This window comes from Triticum dicoccoides, chromosome 1B, assembly GCF_002162155.2.
Source record: "Triticum dicoccoides isolate Atlit2015 ecotype Zavitan chromosome 1B, WEW_v2.0, whole genome shotgun sequence".
Classification (NCBI taxonomy): domain Eukaryota; kingdom Viridiplantae; phylum Streptophyta; class Magnoliopsida; order Poales; family Poaceae; genus Triticum; species Triticum dicoccoides.
The window spans coordinates 403,247,255-403,265,254 of NC_041381.1; the positions used below are offsets into that span (position 1 = coordinate 403,247,255).

At 45.7% G+C, this 18,000-nt stretch overlaps 3 protein-coding genes across 6 annotated transcripts; 1 reads left to right on the forward strand and 2 right to left on the reverse strand.

The window, feature by feature from the left end:
* Positions 1–5,534: 5,534 nt before the first annotated feature.
* LOC119337754 (cellulose synthase-like protein D1) lies at positions 5,535–10,636 on the forward strand. Its single transcript, XM_037609935.1, has 5 exons — positions 5,535–5,637; positions 5,988–6,930; positions 7,595–8,411; positions 8,490–9,542; positions 9,627–10,636. Exons 2-5 carry the CDS (start codon positions 6,068–6,070, stop codon positions 10,332–10,334), a joined length of 3,441 nt encoding a protein of 1,146 aa, XP_037465832.1. The 5' UTR covers positions 5,535–5,637; positions 5,988–6,067; the 3' UTR covers positions 10,335–10,636.
* On the reverse strand, positions 6,562–13,563 carry LOC119337763 (putative pentatricopeptide repeat-containing protein At1g16830). Of its 3 annotated transcripts, none has more exons than XM_037609961.1 (3): positions 11,316–13,563; positions 11,062–11,227; positions 6,562–6,972 (listed from the first exon to the last, which is right to left on the reverse strand). In XM_037609961.1, the coding sequence occupies exon 1, from the start codon at positions 13,386–13,388 to the stop codon at positions 11,505–11,507; it is 1,884 nt and encodes a 627-aa protein (XP_037465858.1). In that variant the 5' UTR covers positions 13,389–13,563; the 3' UTR covers positions 6,562–6,972; positions 11,062–11,227; positions 11,316–11,504. The 3 variants fall into 3 exon arrangements, with proteins under 3 accessions (XP_037465858.1, XP_037465851.1, XP_037465844.1); XM_037609954.1 differs by having other exon boundaries at positions 11,062–11,233; XM_037609947.1 differs by having other exon boundaries at positions 11,062–13,563.
* A 497-nt stretch (positions 13,564–14,060) lies between these two features.
* LOC119337784 (26S proteasome non-ATPase regulatory subunit 13 homolog B-like) lies at positions 14,061–17,774 on the reverse strand. 2 transcript variants are annotated; one of them, XM_037609972.1, is made up of 7 exons: positions 17,675–17,774; positions 17,319–17,491; positions 16,671–17,117; positions 16,454–16,534; positions 15,602–15,798; positions 15,413–15,512; positions 14,061–14,597 (listed from the first exon to the last, which is right to left on the reverse strand). In XM_037609972.1, exons 2-7 carry the CDS (start codon positions 17,463–17,465, stop codon positions 14,412–14,414), a joined length of 1,158 nt encoding a protein of 385 aa, XP_037465869.1. In that variant the 5' UTR covers positions 17,466–17,491; positions 17,675–17,774; the 3' UTR covers positions 14,061–14,411. The 2 variants fall into 2 exon arrangements, with proteins under 2 accessions (XP_037465869.1, XP_037465878.1); XM_037609981.1 differs by lacking the exon at positions 17,675–17,774 and having other exon boundaries at positions 17,319–17,643.
* Between the last annotated feature and the right edge of the window lie 226 nt (positions 17,775–18,000).

The window sequence follows — 18,000 nt, forward strand, 5'->3', positions numbered from 1 at the left end:
AGATCGTGCTTAGAGTGTCGTATAGCACTATGCATTTTCGAGCTTTTTGGTAACTTGTTGCCAAAGGGGAAAAAGTGTATAGATCATAGGCTTCAAGAGAGAGAGTGTGTGTGTTGCTTTTGATTTGTCTCTCTTGCTACTTATTTGCTTGTGTTTGCTACAACATTTGTGCTTATGTGTGAGATACTCGTATGATCATGTGGTTGATCATATTATGCTTTATTATGTGTGCTTGGATGATGCTATCCTATCACTTGTGTATGATCAATCATATTTGTCTTGGTGATGAGTGCATGCTATTTATATCCTATCATTTTGAGCGCTCCACCAAGATGTATGTGACATGGAAGAGTAACCCATGAGCCTAATCGATTGTGCATTTGCATTCAAAAGCAAATCATAAATAATTCACAAATTTAGGAGGGGGGCTCTTGCTTATCACATACTTCTCAAAGCGACGATATATTTCATTCTTGTTATTATTTGTCGAAGCTTTGATCTATATGTTGTCATCAATTACCAAAAAGGGGGAGATTGACAGTGCAACTAATCCCTGGGTGGTATTGGTAATTCATAACAACATATAGCTCATTGAACTAATATCCTTTCAAGTTGATTATTTCAGAAAGTTCAATGGTTGGCATGGCATGGACTAAAGATGTGGACCCCTCAAAATGCTAAGGACAAATATTGGCAAAAGCTCAAGACTCTTCATTTCTATTTTAGTGATCCAAGATCACATTGAGTCCATAGGAAAGCCAATACTATTAAAAGGGGATGAGGTGTTGCTTAATGGTCTACTTGCTCAAAATGCTTAGTGATATGCTCCAAAGCCCTCAACCACTTTCTCAATTCTAAATATGTCCATAACCTAAAGTCAAACTCGGCCACACCGATTTGATTCATCCGGTGCCACCGAGTTCACTTGATATAGCCATAGCCAGAAACCCTAATCAGTTCGGTCTCACCGATAGGGATCTCGGTCTCACCGAGATGGGACTGCAAACTCTCTGTTTCCCTTCGTAACATTTTGGTCAGCGATCGGTCCCACCGCGTTCATAGTGAAAACTCTATGTTTCTCTTTCGTAATGTTTTGGTATCACCGAAAGGAGCAATCTGTCCCACGGAGTTTGCCTGACCAACTCTCTATTTGCTTGTTACTGAAATCGGTATCACCGAGTTGAGGTAATCGGTCAAACCGAGATCAAGTTTTGCCCTAACCCTAGCACATCGGTCCCACCAAAAATCTTAATGTTCACATTTTCAACTAAATCGGTCTCACCAAGTTCACCTATTCGGTCTAACCGAGTTGGCTCTTTTGTGTGTAACAGTTAGATTTTGTGTGGAGGCTATATATACCCCTCCACCCTCCTCTCCATTAGTGAGAGAGCCATAAGAACGTGCCTACACTTCCAGCATTCATTTTCTGAGGGAGAACCACCTACTCATGTGTTGAGACCAAGACATTCCAATCCAACCACAAGAATCTTGATCTCTAGCCTTCCCCGAGTTGCTTTCCCCTCAAATCATCTTTCCACCATAGCCAAATATGTGAGAGAGAGTTGAGTGTTGGGGAGACTATCATTTGAAGCAGAAGAGCAAGGAGTTCATCATCTACACACCATATATTACCTTTTGGAGAGTGGTGTCTCCTAGATTGGTTAGGTGTCACTTGGGAGCCTCCGTCAAGATTGTGGAGTTGAACCAAGGAGTTTGTAAGGGCAAGGAGATCACCTACTTCATGAAGATCTACCCAAGTGAGGCAAGTCCTTCATGGGCCATGGCCATGGTGGGATAGACAAGGTTGCTTCTTCGTGGACACTTCGTGTGGAGCCCTTCGTGGACTCGTGCAACTGTTACCCTTCGTGGGTTGAAGTCTCCATCAACGTGGATGTACGATAGCACCACCTATCGGAACCACGCCAAAAATCTCCGTGTCTACATTGCATTTGCCTTTCCAAACCCCTCCCTTTACCTTCATATGCAATGATTTACATTCCGCTGCTATACTCTTAGAATTGCATGTGTAGGTTGATTGCTTGACTTATGCTAAGTTGTTTAAATCTGCCAAGACTTAACATTGGAAAAAGGCTAGATTTTTATTTGGTCAAGTAGTCTAATCACCCCCCCCCCCTCTAGACCTACTTTCAATCCTACACTCTCTCAATCTCATAAGATGCAACTCAAGAAAGTAGGAGGTTGAAGAGAGATGATACAATGGAGGGAATCAACAAATGACTCCAAGATCCATTCAAAAATCCCCCTTCACCTAGAGGGGGGATAGGGGTTTGAGGGAGGTGGTTTGTGGCTCAAAATGATTGTTGTAATGTGTATCAATAGGACCCAAACCGGTGGGGAAGAAGAGCTCTTTTATAGCCAACCCCCAAAACTAGTTGTTGGGGCTCCAACGGACACTTCCTGAACACCCTGTGCCCACGGGGTCCCATGCCCACAGTACAAGCCCGTGTGCACGGGGGAGGGGGGCGTGCCCACGGCCTCAAAACCTCATGCCCACGAGGTACCCAGAAACAACCCAAAGCAGGAAACTGAAACATGCATAACTTTGGCATACAAACTCCGAATTTGATGATCTGGGGCTCATTTTAAAGCTATGGAAAAGCCCAAGGTACTTACATAGAGAACCACCCAAGATCAAAAAAAATAGTGATGCAAATTATGCAAAGGTTTGAGCTCTCAACATGCGATGTGATCAAGCTACTTGCCCAAAAGTCCCTCTTGATAGTACGGTTATCAAACCTATAATCCGGTGTCCCGCCAAGCACCATGAGACCAGCAAAACTAGGAAAACCTAGCTAAGTTATACCTTACCCTTGCACATTTCACTTGATTGTGTTGATGGCGTTAATGCTTGCCTCAAGTTGGAATCCTTTTCTTAACCACAATCACTTGGTGAAGATATTCGAATTGCTTCCCATATTGCAATGATGGAATCCTTCTCTTAAGCACATATTCACATGTACATGACCAAATGTGTACCACAAGCTTCAAAGCATATAACCTCCGGCTTCTCATCTTGCACTTGGACTCCCCAAACTCGATGATCATCACCACTTGATGTCATCCTTACATAGGCTACTCGAAATCTTTCTTTTGATGCAAGCCCATGGCAAACACCTAACCCACATAGACATAGAAAACACATAGCATGGGTTAGTGCACAAAATGCAATTCACAATTACTTACCATACCACTAGATCCCTTGATCCCAAGTGGTACATTGTTTGTGCTTGTGTGTTGACCATCTAGATACAATCTTCGAGCTTCATCTTGGTCAACCAATATCTTTACTTCAAGCTCTATATTGATTTCTTGAAAGCCATAATGAACTCATCATTTTACTTCATTGCTTCAAGACTAGATCACCAATGACTCTTTCATGACCATATCAAGTTTCACCATGAACATCATATTGGTCATCACTTGCTCTCCTAAATGCCCCATCACAAACTCTTGAGAGGTACGATGAATTCTTCACTCTAGTTGCTTGCTTCAAGACATGATTAACCAAGATCCAACACATGAGCCCGTCATGATCTTCTCTTGATACCATAGCTTGAATTCTTGTCTTCAATTATACTCTCAAGACCTTGATCCTTATAAGCCCAAATGTGTCAACCTTTGAGATCCTCCAATGGACTCCACCTTAAACATATTTGGTTAGACATTGATATCAATCTTGATGGCTTCATTAGATACATCTAAAGACCAACTAGTATTCTCACTAGGCATGAGACCCCAAGAGTCAGACCCTAGGCCCCGTGGGTATGGAGGTCAGAAACCCCGTGTGCACGGGGTATCCAGAGAGTTTAACACTCGACCCCGTGTGCGCCGGGTCAAGAAGCCCTTGTGCACGAGGTGTGCAGAGAGATTACCCTGGACCCCGTGCGCACGGGGTAAGTAGAGAGGATACCATGAGGACTTCTTCGAGAGGCTTTTGATGGAACTCTTCCCACATAAATCCAGCATGCTTCATGCATCACTATGAAACATTTCTTCATGTAGGATACAATGTCATTGATGCTCCATAGGAATTGTCATTCAATACCGAAGCTAAGAGCAAATCTTCATCTTTATGGCAATCATCTTTATGGCAATCATCCTTAAGGCTCCACCTATGTAATATCCCTTCAAATATATCTGAGTGAAAGCATTAGTCCATAGATAGTCATTAATTGCCAAAACCATACTTAGCGGCTACATGCCCTTTCACCTCTGGTCTTGGCCTTAAACCCTACCTCATTCCCTTGATTACTCGATTTCTTGTCCCAAATTCCCCTTGATCCTATCTGGGTCCCGGCGGGGGTCGGGGGGGTAGAGGGGAGATATCTCTTCTTCTTCTTCTTTCTTGCGGGTGTTATCTTGTATTTCTGTTGGCACACCTAGTGCTGGCTCAAGCATATGCATCACAATTTGACCCGAAAAATCAATGAAGAGCTAGATCACTTCCTCAGACTCGGAAACCATCACATTCTGTGGAGGACGAGGGTGTCCCAACAGTATACGAAGACCAAGTGGAGTGTGCCCGTATATAGATTTGATCATGTTATAAAACGTGAGTTGGAAACAAGACTGGTCGTGTGCGCAACTCGCAGGATGCATGTGAAGTAATGCCATGCATGTTGTTGATACTTGAAAAATTCGACGGAGTTGACCTCTGGAACGTGTTATCTTTTCTCAGAGTATCCGTCCGTTGGTTGCTGAAGTGGCCTCGTGCATGCATATTATCAAAATTTATGGAAACCAAACCCGTGTGACTGAACCTGCAGGTGTATGGGCATGGGAGAAGCAAAACAGCGCGTACGTACGACAAATGCTCAAATCTGAAGCAAGTCTGGCACAGGAAAAATAATGTAGGGATAAAAAAAAAGTCATGAGAGGCATGAAATTGCATGATTTGCATGTACAGCGTATCAAAAATGAATCTATTTATACATATCTTCTTTTCTACATATTTGTCCATGATCGGAATTTGGCGGTTGGATTGCAGGGTGTATGATGTCAGTGAGGAGTCGGAGTAGCGAGCACGATGCATTTGGTTGATGCTTTGACCACGAGCCTGGACGTTTGTTGCGCGAAGCTACCCACCGTGTGTTGGGGGGGTTGACTCAGTTTTCACTGCAAGACTTGGGCCCTCTGGTGCAAAGAAAAAAGACAAAAACAAATTACACGGTCAGTGTCTAGGTGAGAAAGACATCATTGACTGATGGACAAGGTAAAACCAAGTTGCAGTAATAAGGATAGTAGTGAAAATTCAAAAAAAAAATAAGGATAGTAGTGGCAGATGTATAAAAGAATTAGTAGTAAAAGCAGGTATCAGGTGTGGATGATTAAGTTATAACTAAGCAAGCAGGCATCCATCGGTATGAACGGGACTGATGATTGCATCGCATGTAATAGTATGTATATGTGTGTATGCATCATGCATGAGCACCGAGTAGTCGTGCGCCCCTCTCCTTGGCGCCTCCCCAGTATTGACGCACCTCTTCGATTCCACTCCAGTTGGCTGATTGGATGGAACCATTCAAATACAGCCATGGCCGTGGACGCGCTTCCTCATTACTACCTTTCTCCCCATTCCATCGCCATTGCCGCACCACAACAGATGAGGGGGGAAAGGTAACCTTCCTTTGCTCTTGCTCTACATTCCCAATTCGCCTTCCTGATTGCATGCACCCTCTATGTAATCTACTGATTCATCGTTTTCCTTTCCTTACAAAGCAAAATACACTTGCCATTTATTCTCCCCCTTTTCCTGGAGGAAAAAAAAAGAGGGAAACAACCTGCATGCATCCATTTGAATTTCGTTTTTGCGTCACCCAGGCTGCGTTTATTGGTTGTTATGATCTGCCGATTACGATTTGATTTCCTGTATGCTGTGCTTTCCAAATATGTCTTGGCAAAAATAAATCTACAGCGAGACTAATGTCAATGTTTTCCTTTGTTTCGGCATATTATTCATCCTGCAGATCAGCCACAAGATAACAGCATAATAACAACATCACGAGGAAGAAGAGAGTCAAAGTGAAGAGCACGTACAGAGGAGGCCATGGGGTCCAAGGGAATCCTCAAGAACAGCGGCTCCAGCCGCATGCCGCCGCACGGCCCCAGCAAGCCACCCACGGCACCAACATCGGCGCCGCAGGTGGTCTTCGGCCGGCGAACTGAGTCTGGGCGCTTCATCAGCTACTCGCGCGACGACCTCGACTCAGAGATCAGCAGCGTCGACTTCCAGGACTACCATGTCCACATCCCCATGACGCCCGACAACCAGCCCATGGAGGAGGACGGCACCAAGGCCGACGAGCAGTACGTCTCCAGCTCGCTCTTCACCGGCGGCTTCAACAGCGTCACCCGTGCCCATGTCATGGACAAGCAGGGCCCTGACTCCGACATTGGTCGATCTGGCCCCAAGGGCTCCATCTGCATGGTCGAGGGGTGCGACAGCAAGATCATGCGCAACGGCCGTGGGGAGGACATCCTCCCCTGTGAGTGTGACTTCAAAATCTGCGTCGACTGCTTCACCGACGCCGTCAAGGGTGGCGGCGGTGTCTGCCCCGGGTGCAAAGAGCTTTACAAGCACACCGAGTGGGAAGAAGTTCTCTCCAACTCCAGCAATGAGCTGACACGGGCTCTGTCGCTGCCACATGGGCCAGGGGGCAAGATGGAGAGGCGTCTTTCGTTGGTGAAGCAGGGCACTATGAACAACCAGTCCGGTGAGTTTGACCATAACCGCTGGCTCTTTGAGACCAAGGGGACATATGGCTATGGTAATGCCATTTGGCCAGACGACAATGTGGACGACGATGGCAGAAATGGAGTACCAGGGCACCCCAAGGAGCTCATGTCTAAACCATGGCGGCCACTCACCCGCAAGCTCCAGATTCCAGCTGCTGTCATCAGTCCTTACAGGTGCCATCTTTTTTCCTTAAAAACATGTGCCATTACTGTTACCTGTCAATCAAAAGTTATATGTACGGGTTAATGCCTAAACAAGAAGTATGCTGGCTTACCCACTAACACAAGAATAATGAATCAGTTGATTTTACATTAAACTAAAGGAACTGCAGTTATGCATTACCCTCTCATTAGGCCAACCCCTAATAAAATTGATGGTGTTAAAAAGTGATTAGAGCCAGATGCTGTTAACCTTCAAGTAAATGTAGTCTAGCAAAGAGAAATGCTACAAGGAAGCCAAGTAAATAACCCTACTATACCAATTGGTTTCAATACCAATCAAATGCATATATAGTGACTGAGTTGTCAATTTCAGCCAAAGATAATAGTGTGTACAGACTAGTAAAAAAGTGTGCCTATACAGTTCTTCCAAATACCATAGCATGTGCACACAGACTAGTTAAATGTGTTCTCTGTCACAAAACTTTAAAAAAATCCACATATAGCAGTTGAAAAGAAAATGCAAAGATCCCACACTTGCATAGTATTCTACTACTTGTTGGTTCCAATTTCAGTTACACAGAAAATATACCGATATTTATTAATACACGTGACAACATCTAGGTGCATTGCTATTTTGGGAGACCTTCCTCTTGTCTGAATTGTCTCTTGCATGCAGGCTCCTTGTCCTAATCCGATTGGTTGCACTGGCCTTCTTCCTCATGTGGCGTATCAAGCATCAAAATGATGACGCCATCTGGCTCTGGGGAATGTCAATTGTTTGTGAGCTCTGGTTCGCATTTTCATGGGTGTTGGACCAGCTTCCAAAGCTTTGCCCTATCAACCGTGCTACAGATCTCTCTGTGCTTAAAGAAAAGTTTGAGACACCAACGCCGAGCAATCCAACAGGCAAATCTGATCTCCCTGGAATCGATATCTTTGTGTCAACTGCTGATCCAGAAAAGGAGCCGGTCCTGGTCACAGCAAACACAATTCTCTCGATCCTTGCAGTTGACTACCCTGTCGATAAGCTTGCATGTTATGTGTCAGATGATGGAGGGGCACTGCTAACCTTCGAGGCGATGGCTGAGGCAGCAAGCTTTGCCAATTTCTGGGTGCCATTCTGCAGGAAGCATGACATTGAACCCAGGAACCCAGACAGCTACTTCAACCTGAAGAGAGATCCTTTCAAGAATAAGGTGAAGGCCGACTTTGTCAAGGACAGGAGAAGGATCAAGCGTGAGTATGACGAGTTCAAGGTTCGCGTTAATGGCTTGCCAGATTCCATCCGGCGCCGCTCTGATGCATACCATGCCCGTGAGGAAATCCAGGCAATGAATCTTCAAAGGGAAAAGATCAAAGCTGGAGGTGATGAGCAATTTGAGCCAGTGAAGATTCCCAAGGCAACATGGATGGCTGATAGCACTCACTGGCCCGGTACATGGATTCATTCGTCACAAGATCATGCACGTGGTGATCATGCAGGAATCATACAGGTACTGATTCGATGATGATTGCGTAAACACAATTTCTGGTCTAGACCTAGTTATTTACATGTTTCTTCTATATCACAGGTTATGCTGAAACCACCAAGTGACATGCCAATGTATGGGAACATTGAAAAGTCACCTCTTGACTTTTCAGAAGTGGATACAAGACTTCCAATGCTGGTGTACATGTCACGAGAGAAACGTCCAGGATATGATCACAACAAGAAAGCAGGTGCCATGAATGCATTGGTTCGTGCATCAGCCATCATGTCCAATGGTCCCTTCATTCTTAATCTGGACTGTGATCACTACGTCTACAACTCAAAGGCCTTCAGGGAGGGCATGTGCTTCATGATGGACCGTGGTGGAGACCGACTCTGCTATGTGCAGTTCCCTCAGAGGTTTGAAGGCATTGACCCTTCTGACCGGTATGCTAACCACAATACTGTTTTCTTTGATATAAACATGCGTGCTCTTGATGGTCTGCAAGGACCAGTGTATGTCGGCACTGGATGCCTGTTCCGGCGAATCGCCCTATATGGCTTTGACCCACCTCGTTCCAAGGATCACAGCCCAGGCTTTTGTGGTTGTTGCCTCCCACGCCGCCGCAAGGCATCAGCTTCCAATGCTAATCCCGAGGAGACAATGGCTCTCCGTATGGGTGATTTTGACGGGGACAGCATGAACCTCGCCACATTCCCGAAGAAGTTTGGGAATTCCAGCTTTCTCATTGACTCCATCCCAGTAGCAGAGTTCCAGGGAAGGCCCTTGGCTGACCATCCATCTGTCAAGAATGGGCGTCCACCTGGTGCTCTAACAATTCCACGTGAAATACTGGATGCATCCATTGTGGCAGAAGCAATCAGTGTAGTTTCATGTTGGTATGAAGAGAAGACAGAGTGGGGCACTCGTGTTGGGTGGATCTATGGATCTGTCACTGAGGATGTTGTGACAGGGTACCGCATGCATAATCGTGGATGGAAGTCAGTGTACTGTGTCACACAGCGTGATGCCTTCCGCGGCACTGCCCCTATCAATCTCACAGATCGTCTTCACCAGGTTCTTCGGTGGGCTACTGGTTCTGTCGAGATCTTTTTCTCTCGGAACAATGCATTGTTTGCCAGCTCCAAAATGAAGGTACAAGCCCCTCAAGACTTTCTATTTCCATCCCTTACTAAAGTAGACTCACCAAAAATATGACAAACCATTTTTGCTTCACAGGTACTACAAAGGATCGCATACCTCAATGTTGGCATATATCCCTTCACATCCATCTTCCTCATTGTCTACTGCTTCCTTCCAGCACTGTCCCTTTTCTCAGGGCAGTTCATTGTGCAAACACTCAATGTCACCTTCCTGACATACCTACTTATCATCACCATCACGCTTTGTCTCCTGGCCATGCTGGAGATCAAGTGGTCTGGAATTGCACTGGAAGAGTGGTGGCGGAATGAACAATTCTGGCTTATTGGTGGAACTAGTGCTCACCTAGCTGCTGTGATGCAAGGTCTACTGAAAGTTATTGCAGGGATTGAGATCTCATTCACACTCACATCAAAGCAGGTGGGTGATGATATCGATGATGAATTTGCAGAACTCTACGAAGTAAAGTGGACTTCATTGATGATACCACCTCTCACCATCATCATGGTGAACCTTGTTGCCATTGCTGTTGGCTTCAGCCGCACAATTTACAGCACAATCCCGCAATGGAGCAAGCTTCTTGGTGGAGTGTTTTTCAGCTTCTGGGTGCTTGCCCATTTATATCCATTTGCAAAGGGGCTCATGGGCAGGAGAGGCAGGACACCCACCATCGTGTATGTCTGGGCTGGATTAGTTTCCATCACTATTTCATTGCTCTGGATTGCAATCAATCCTCCGTCATCAGCTGCCAATCAACAGTTAGGCGGGTCGTTCTCTTTCCCTTGACCCAATTCATGCTGAAGCTTCATAGCTCTTGTTGGATTCACATACTGATTGCTGAAGACAACAGTACAATATTGGGTTCCCTAGCAGGCCAAAAGGGCACTCTATGAACCACATTCTGCATTACATGATGGGTTAATCTGCAGCTGAATCCAGATCAAGTTCGTCACAACAATTGGCATAGGATATCTCTAGTATATTATCATTATTTTTGGTTGTAATGTTTTGTCAGTATGTCAATAATTTACATTACACAATCTCTCGCATTTGAGCTGAATGTCATTCTTTGGTCACAACTCTTACTTTCTTTCTTGACAAAATATGATTACCATAGCTTACAAGTACCTGACCTTTCGGGATACAACTTCTACAATTCAGAGTTGGAGCTCACTCCTATTCAGACCGATAGTGATATCTTCTAATTGAAAGGAGCGCTCCTGCCAGTTTCTCGAAAAAAAATGAAAAAAAATGTGTGTGCGTATTCCATATAAAACATAGACATGATAGTGCTAAAACGGATACAGAAATGCCATTTTCTTTGTAAAAGTAATGCATCAACACAAATTACTAAAAAATGGACTGGGAAATTCCTGAATGCAAATAGTTAAAAAAAGAAATCATGCATGGCATAGTTGGAACTTATGTAACGATGATACACTGTTAAACTATATTCTGAAGAGAATGCATAAGGTACAATTTGAAAATTGCTGGAGAAACAACTAAAGTATACCTGCAATTTCTTTCAAATCTAGTTTATGAGCGGCATTGCAAAATCATTTAGGTGTAAGCCTCTTGAAATAGAGTACATCAGCATCGTGTCATGGAAAGATTCAATATTGCCAAGAGCACACTGCCTCATTCTCGGTGTTAAATCAAACTGCACATGTCTCACCAACCTGCATCTGAGTAGAACCCAAAGTTACGGATACATTTTAAAATTTATCAAAATAATGGTGGGATGATATTCAAAAGGTATGTGCCTACGAGGTAAACATCTCTTCAATATTTATGGTAATTTTTGTTGGGCGCTTCAAGGGGAAAATGTTATAGCAAGGATCTTGCGGTAGAAATTCATTTAGAATTTCTCCAGCCTTTAGTAGTTTATATTTTGTATCAATTACATCACAAAGTGGAGATACCAGAAACAGCATGCTTGTTCCGTCTAAAAGTAGACTATGAAGCTGAGCATACAAGCAGATCGCATGTTGAGTCAGACCCATCACTTTCAGCACTGATGGAATCCTCCAAAACGAATCTATGACCAATTGATTGAGAAAGTAACCAGCAAGTTTTGGTGCTTAGTTTCATGCCTAGATTGAGCATTTCTCTGATCAAAGCTGTTGCCGAACTAATGTGCTGCAATTTCACTAAGAGCACAACTACCACGTTGAATGAGATACTATCCATCTGAACATTGGCGCCTTCCATTTCTGTTAGTAACTGCGTGACTGCAAGCATATCCCTGGCTCTACACAGTCCACGAAGCATTACATTGTATGTACAAGTGTTGGAAGCAACTCCTGAATCCTTCATCTTGTCAAACAAATCACGAGCCTCTTGAACAAAATGACCTCGGAATAGACCATGCAGAACAATGGTGTAGCACACGGTATCAAGTGCATAATTTTGACGCACAGCCTCCCTGAGAATCCTAAATGCCATTATGTTCTGGCCCCTTCTAACAAGGCCACGGAGGATGGCTGCATGGACGTAGGCGTCTGAATCAGGATTGCTTGTGACAACACTGCGGTAGAGGTTGACTGCATGATCTATCCTTCCCAAGTGACACAAACTATCCAACAATCCAACATAACTGTAGCTGTCTGGCCTGATGCCCAAACCAATCATATCGATGTAGAACTGAAGGGCTTCGGATGGAAACCCGGACTTGCACAGAGCACTCAGCATAGAATTGCAAGCCACAAGATCATAAGAGATATCCGAGCCCAGGATTAACCTAGGGAGAAGATCTATGTTCCGTGACAACTGCAATACCTGAACCAAAGTAGACAAAGTGTATGCATCCGGCTTTATCTGGCTCCCATGAAGATGTAGGTAGATGTCTATGGCCTCATCGTACCTCCTCTCCCTCATCATGCAGTCCATCAGAACATTATACATAACAAGGTCTGGGGTGCAACCGTTGGATGCCATGGATCCCAAGAGCTCACTGGCAATGTCATGCCTCCCAGCTCGGAAGAGACCTCTGACAAGCGGTGTGTAAGTCACCACTGTTGGTGAAGAGCCAGAACGCACCATATTTCCCAGAGTTTTACAGGCCTCGTCTAGCCTTCCCTCACTGCACATACGAGCGATGAGACACGTCCACATGGCCGCAGTGAGCTGCTGGCCCGAGACAAGCGCATACGACAGCAACTGCAGTAGCTCGGGCATGGTACCGGCCTTACTGCAACAGGCAAACACCGAGGCGAGCGAAGTGGTGCTGGGGAGAAAACCTTGGCTCAGCATAGCTGTGAAACAGACGCGCATCCCTGACCAATCCCCGGCTCTGGAGAGATGAGTCAGGACAATGGCATAGGTGAGGTAGTTGGGCGACGGGTTGCCCTGCACGAAGCGCAGCGCGTCGTCGACGGAGCCGGTCCTGAGCAGGACGTCGAGGACGACATTGCGCGCGAAGGCGTTGTGGTGGAAACCCCAGCGGGGCATTTCGTCGAACAGGTGGAGCACGAGCGGGTACAGGCCCCCGCGCCAGTAGAGCCTGAGCAGGAGCAGGAAGGTGTGGGGCCTGATGGGGCAGCCAAGGCTCTGGAGCTCGCGGAGGAGCGCCGGGGCGGTGCCGAGGCGGGAGGCGAGGCGCGTGGCGGCGGGGAGGACGCGGTCGAAGGACGAGGGCGGGTGGAAGTAGGCGGGGCGGCGGGCGCACCAGAGGAAGAGGGAGAGCGCGAGGGCGTCGGAGGGGCAGCGGGAGACGGCAGCCTCGACGATCTGCGGAGACAGGGTGGGCGGCTGGGGCTGTGGCTGGGGCTTGGCGGCGAAGAAGGCGGCGGCGAGCCTGGCAGGGAGCGGCGGTGTCCGCCTCCGTGCGGCGTGGAGCATAGAAGCAGCGAGTGGGCGGGGACGGCGAGGATGGCATTGCAGGCGCGAACACGGGCGGGGAGGAGCTCAGTGATATCTGCCTAATTGCATGGAGAGCAGAGCAAGCAAACGCCGCCGGCACGGGCACGGCGGCGGCGCTGCGTTACGTGGGGAGGAAGGAGGCTGAAACGGCAGGCAAACCTCCCAATTCCCAAATACGAGTACTGGACATAGTAACATTTTCTTTTGCCTGTCTGGACATAGTAACATTGATGGATCATTTCACATGATATTTGATGTATATTAAATCTGTCAAAGAAGCTTATCCAACATCGTCGCAGGTATACTCAGTGCAGGCCTCCAGTGAAGATAATTCAGTCCAGGCCTTACGAGATCTTATGGTTTCACCTCTATCCAAGTTCAAGTTGAAACTAAATGCTTTGTTGCTGTCGTTACTAATTCTGTCAAAGTCGTATTGCTTTATCTTGAGGTTTCACAAGTAGATAGAGTATGATACTGCATTTTGGGTTTATTTATCACGCGATCGAAATTGATGCATGCTTAGCAATGATGCATTACAAGCAATAGCCAAGGGTGCAGCTTTCAGAGGGAGAAACAACAATATGAAGCTCTTTTATGCAATTAAAAACGAGGCCCATGCGTTGTATGGTTAGAAACCGTACGCAGCCAGAATTCAAAAGGCTCATTGTCTGGCACAAACATAAGAAAATGAGCAAGATTTTCCTGCGTGTCCATGTCGATAGCACAATGGAAGAAGAAGAAATGTCAAATCGCTGGATTACAGATTATAAAGTTCGACAGGAAAAAAACTAGTGACGCCCTCTGCCGGTATGATTTCTCTGTTTCGATCCGTGATGATAGAAGCAAGTTACAAGTCCAGACCAATAGGACACCCGAGGCAACAAGTTTTCGTTATCAAGAAAAGAGCAGCTAGCACGCGCAGCACAGCCAGATGGTCTCTCGTTTTACACCGCCGCCTTGCTCACAACCAAAGCCTATTCAGAATCATTTTTGGCCAACAAGCTAAGCCGCCACGAGATCGGGGGTCTCTGCCTCGATGGACAACAGTGTGGTATGCACTTTGCCGACCCACGAGTCCAGGCGCTCACGCAACGCCTTCACCTGTGGGATGCCAAGTACTCTAGGCTGGACCCACGAAACATGAACCATGCTGTCGACTTCATCGATGATTCCTTCTATGAGATGAACCTGCAATGTACAGGAAATATGTGAGTGTTTCAAATAGATATGCAATTCAGGGAACTCCACTACTGCTTCAACTATAGGGGAAGCACGATTTTGGCTCCCAAGAACATTCAGGGACAGCATTACTACTACTGGAACTGATGCACAAAATCTGGAAGGAAACTGAAACAGATCTGAAGTACTACCACCGTCCGGGCTTACAAGGACCCTCTTATTTTGGGCTAAAGTTTGACCATAAATTTATAGCTAATAAAATGTAAACTACATGTCGTAAAAATTATATTATGGGAAACCTCTCTTAAATACAAATCCAACAATATATATTTTTTGTTTCATATAATTTATATTTTGTTAGGTTTACAGATGGCCAAAGTTTGACCCAAAATACGAGGGAGACCAATAAACCAGAAGGAGGGAGTAGCACCCAGCATTCTGAAACAGATGGGAAGTAATGACACAATGGACAGACAACACAAACAGTAGACGTAAAAAAAACAAGATACGGGCATTTGTATATACCTCACACAACAACAGTTGGATTTGCAATCAAAACCCAATAGTTTTTAAATAGCACCTAAACAGTAGTACGCCACAAGTGAACAGAAAGGATCTGAATATCAATTCAGTAACACATCACGAATTATTAAAAATTGTTGTTCCATAACAACCCACTGTCTAAATATGTGCTGGGTTCTGATTCCCAAGCCATAACATAAAATACTGCAAGCATAAAACAAGAGGCATACAACAAAATACACAAGTTTCTATGAACATGAAACGGAAATCTTATGGCGGAAGAATGTAGGAAATGAAGTTACCGAGAGGCTCTTCATAAGAAGACATTCCACTTCGCTGGTTGAAAGCTTAGTCTGCTTGGCAATAACACTTAATGGGATGGTTCTATCTTCTGATGGCCGGCTAAAGAATGCAACACAACAAAAAATATTAGGAAAAAACACGACAGGAAATGGAGGTGATATTGGAAAGTAATAGCCCAAAAATGGTACCTGAAGATTATCTCCATCAGACACAGAATATTGATCTTCTCAAGCAGTTTCTGTTCATTCTGCACCAATGCAGGCTGTGCACTAAGAGCAGCATTGTGAACCCCACAAAGCTCTTGGTAGAGAGCTAGGTTGCCGGTGTTGAACGCTTGTAACATGTGATAGACCCACTCCACCTTGGTCCCAATAAGACTATTGATCTATAAGGTACAAACAAGAGTAATTTCACTACTTCAGGAATGAGAAGTTTCAAATAGGTTTAACTCAAATCCAGAAGGAACGACGTTCATGTGCTACTAGTCAGCTTGTCTTAAACAGATATTAGTAGTGATATTAGTAGTAGTACGCCCAAATTACTTGTCCAACTAAAAGGTAGTTTGCTATATTTATGTTAACCAAAAGAATCATCTGTGCTCACAACCAATGAGTAAATATAGTGCATGCCTTTGTATACAAAAGGCTTCATAACTATTCTGTCAAACTTTTGCATAGCTTAATTTTGATCACTCGCCTATAACTGCATACACCAACTAACATAGTTGCCAATGAGAGTTCAACAATTAATACTGCTATATTTGTGTTTGATACTGTGAAAGGCACTCTGTTTCAGTGGGTACTACAAAATCCATCCCTTTGATACTTGCAGTGTAGAATTCAAAAGAAATTGTCATTTAGCAATCAGGACGATCAAGTATGTGGAAAGATGCATGTAACAGCATCCAGAAGCAAGTGGAATAGATGACATACGCACTATGCAAAAAACAAACTACAAATGCGTCAATTCAGGGCTGGGAACAATACAGTCGTGCACGAACAAGCAACACTTAATTCGACAAAAGGACAAGCAATACTTACAATAGGGTGAGCTAACAATTCCCCGAAGTTGTAGATGTTGTCCCCCAGCAAGGCTGCAAGGGAAAGGTCAAATGCCAAGTCCTGTTTCAAGACAATAGGTATCAAATATACATAGAAATAACATCCATGGCCCATTTCAGGCTATATAAAAGAAAAGACTGAATAAAACACATTCTTCTGCTGCACAATCGATGAAATTGTTAACTGCAAAACTTACCAGCTTGAATGACTCTGAGAGAGACCCTACGGTTGTGTAGGCCAGATAGAGAAGTGCGTTCTTATAGAACTCAGCAAACTCTTGGAGCGACTTATGGTACTGAGACGATATCCAGTAGAAGCTAGCGTGGACCGTAGGATCCACATCAGTCATGCCATCCAGGGTGGTCTTCCCTTCCTCCAGCAGGTTCTTGCACTCCTTGTGGTTCCCTTTGTCGAGGTGAATTGCCGCGATCTGCATCTTGACGTGAAGGATAGGCTCATTGATCCGCAGCTCCCTGGTTTCGCGAAGCTTGGTGATTATCCCCTCGAGGAAGGTGATGGCGGCGTCCTTGTCGGGATATTGGCGCGAGGCTATGACGGCGAACTGGGCGAGTTTGAGCAAATTGATCTTTGTTTCAAAATCGGAGATGAAGTTGTTGTAGAGCTGTATGAGCGTGTCGCCAGTCTGCAGAATAAACAGCAATTGCCGTGGTGACCAAATCAGACACAAAATAGCGCTCGAAATCGAATTGGAGCATGTGAGACGCATGAGTTGCTCACATGCCAATTAACGGCGCATCTGGAGCCTGCATCTAAATCTAGGTTCTAGGTTCTAGGTTCTAGAGGGAAGGGGGGAGTGGAGAAGGTAGTGGAAGGGGGTAGGTACCTGTGCGGCCGGGATCTGGAGGAATTGGTCGAGCTTGAGGGTGAGCTGGTGCCAGAGCTTGCGCTGGTAGAGGTCGGCGAGGTCGGCGTACCAGTCGGCGAGGTCCGGCCGCGCCTGCCGCTGCGCCTCCACGTACTGCAGCGCCATGGACGACGGCGAGGGTGGGCCTGAATCTGGAGAAGCCTTTTCCGTTAGGGTTTGGGGAGGGAGAGGGCGACAACCACCGCCAACTAGAACAAGAGCAATGCGGCGAGGCGAGGCGAGGCGAGGAAGATGAAAGTAAAACCCTAGTTTTTTTTGGACGATATAAACGAGAAGGGAAATTGGACTAGGCGGCAGCAGCAGCAGTAGCTCACCGTGCGACGGATACTTGCCGTGGAACGGAAGGGACCCGGATGGAAATCAATCTACGGGTACGGGTGGAAGAAGCGGAGCCGGACGGAGGCGACGCCAGAAACAAGAGAAGGAGGGGTGGAGACGCGTCATCGCAGACTATATTGCCCAGCCAGCCATGCGGCAATGCACAAGCAGCCCAGCCCAACGAGGGCACAAGCAGCCCGGCCCGATGTGCTTATGAATGTTTGCATTTTACGACAAAGTCAAATAGTTTTTGTGCACTAAAGTTGAATATGATGAAGGCCTATGATGGGTTAGAATGAACATATTTGAGAGCTATCATGAC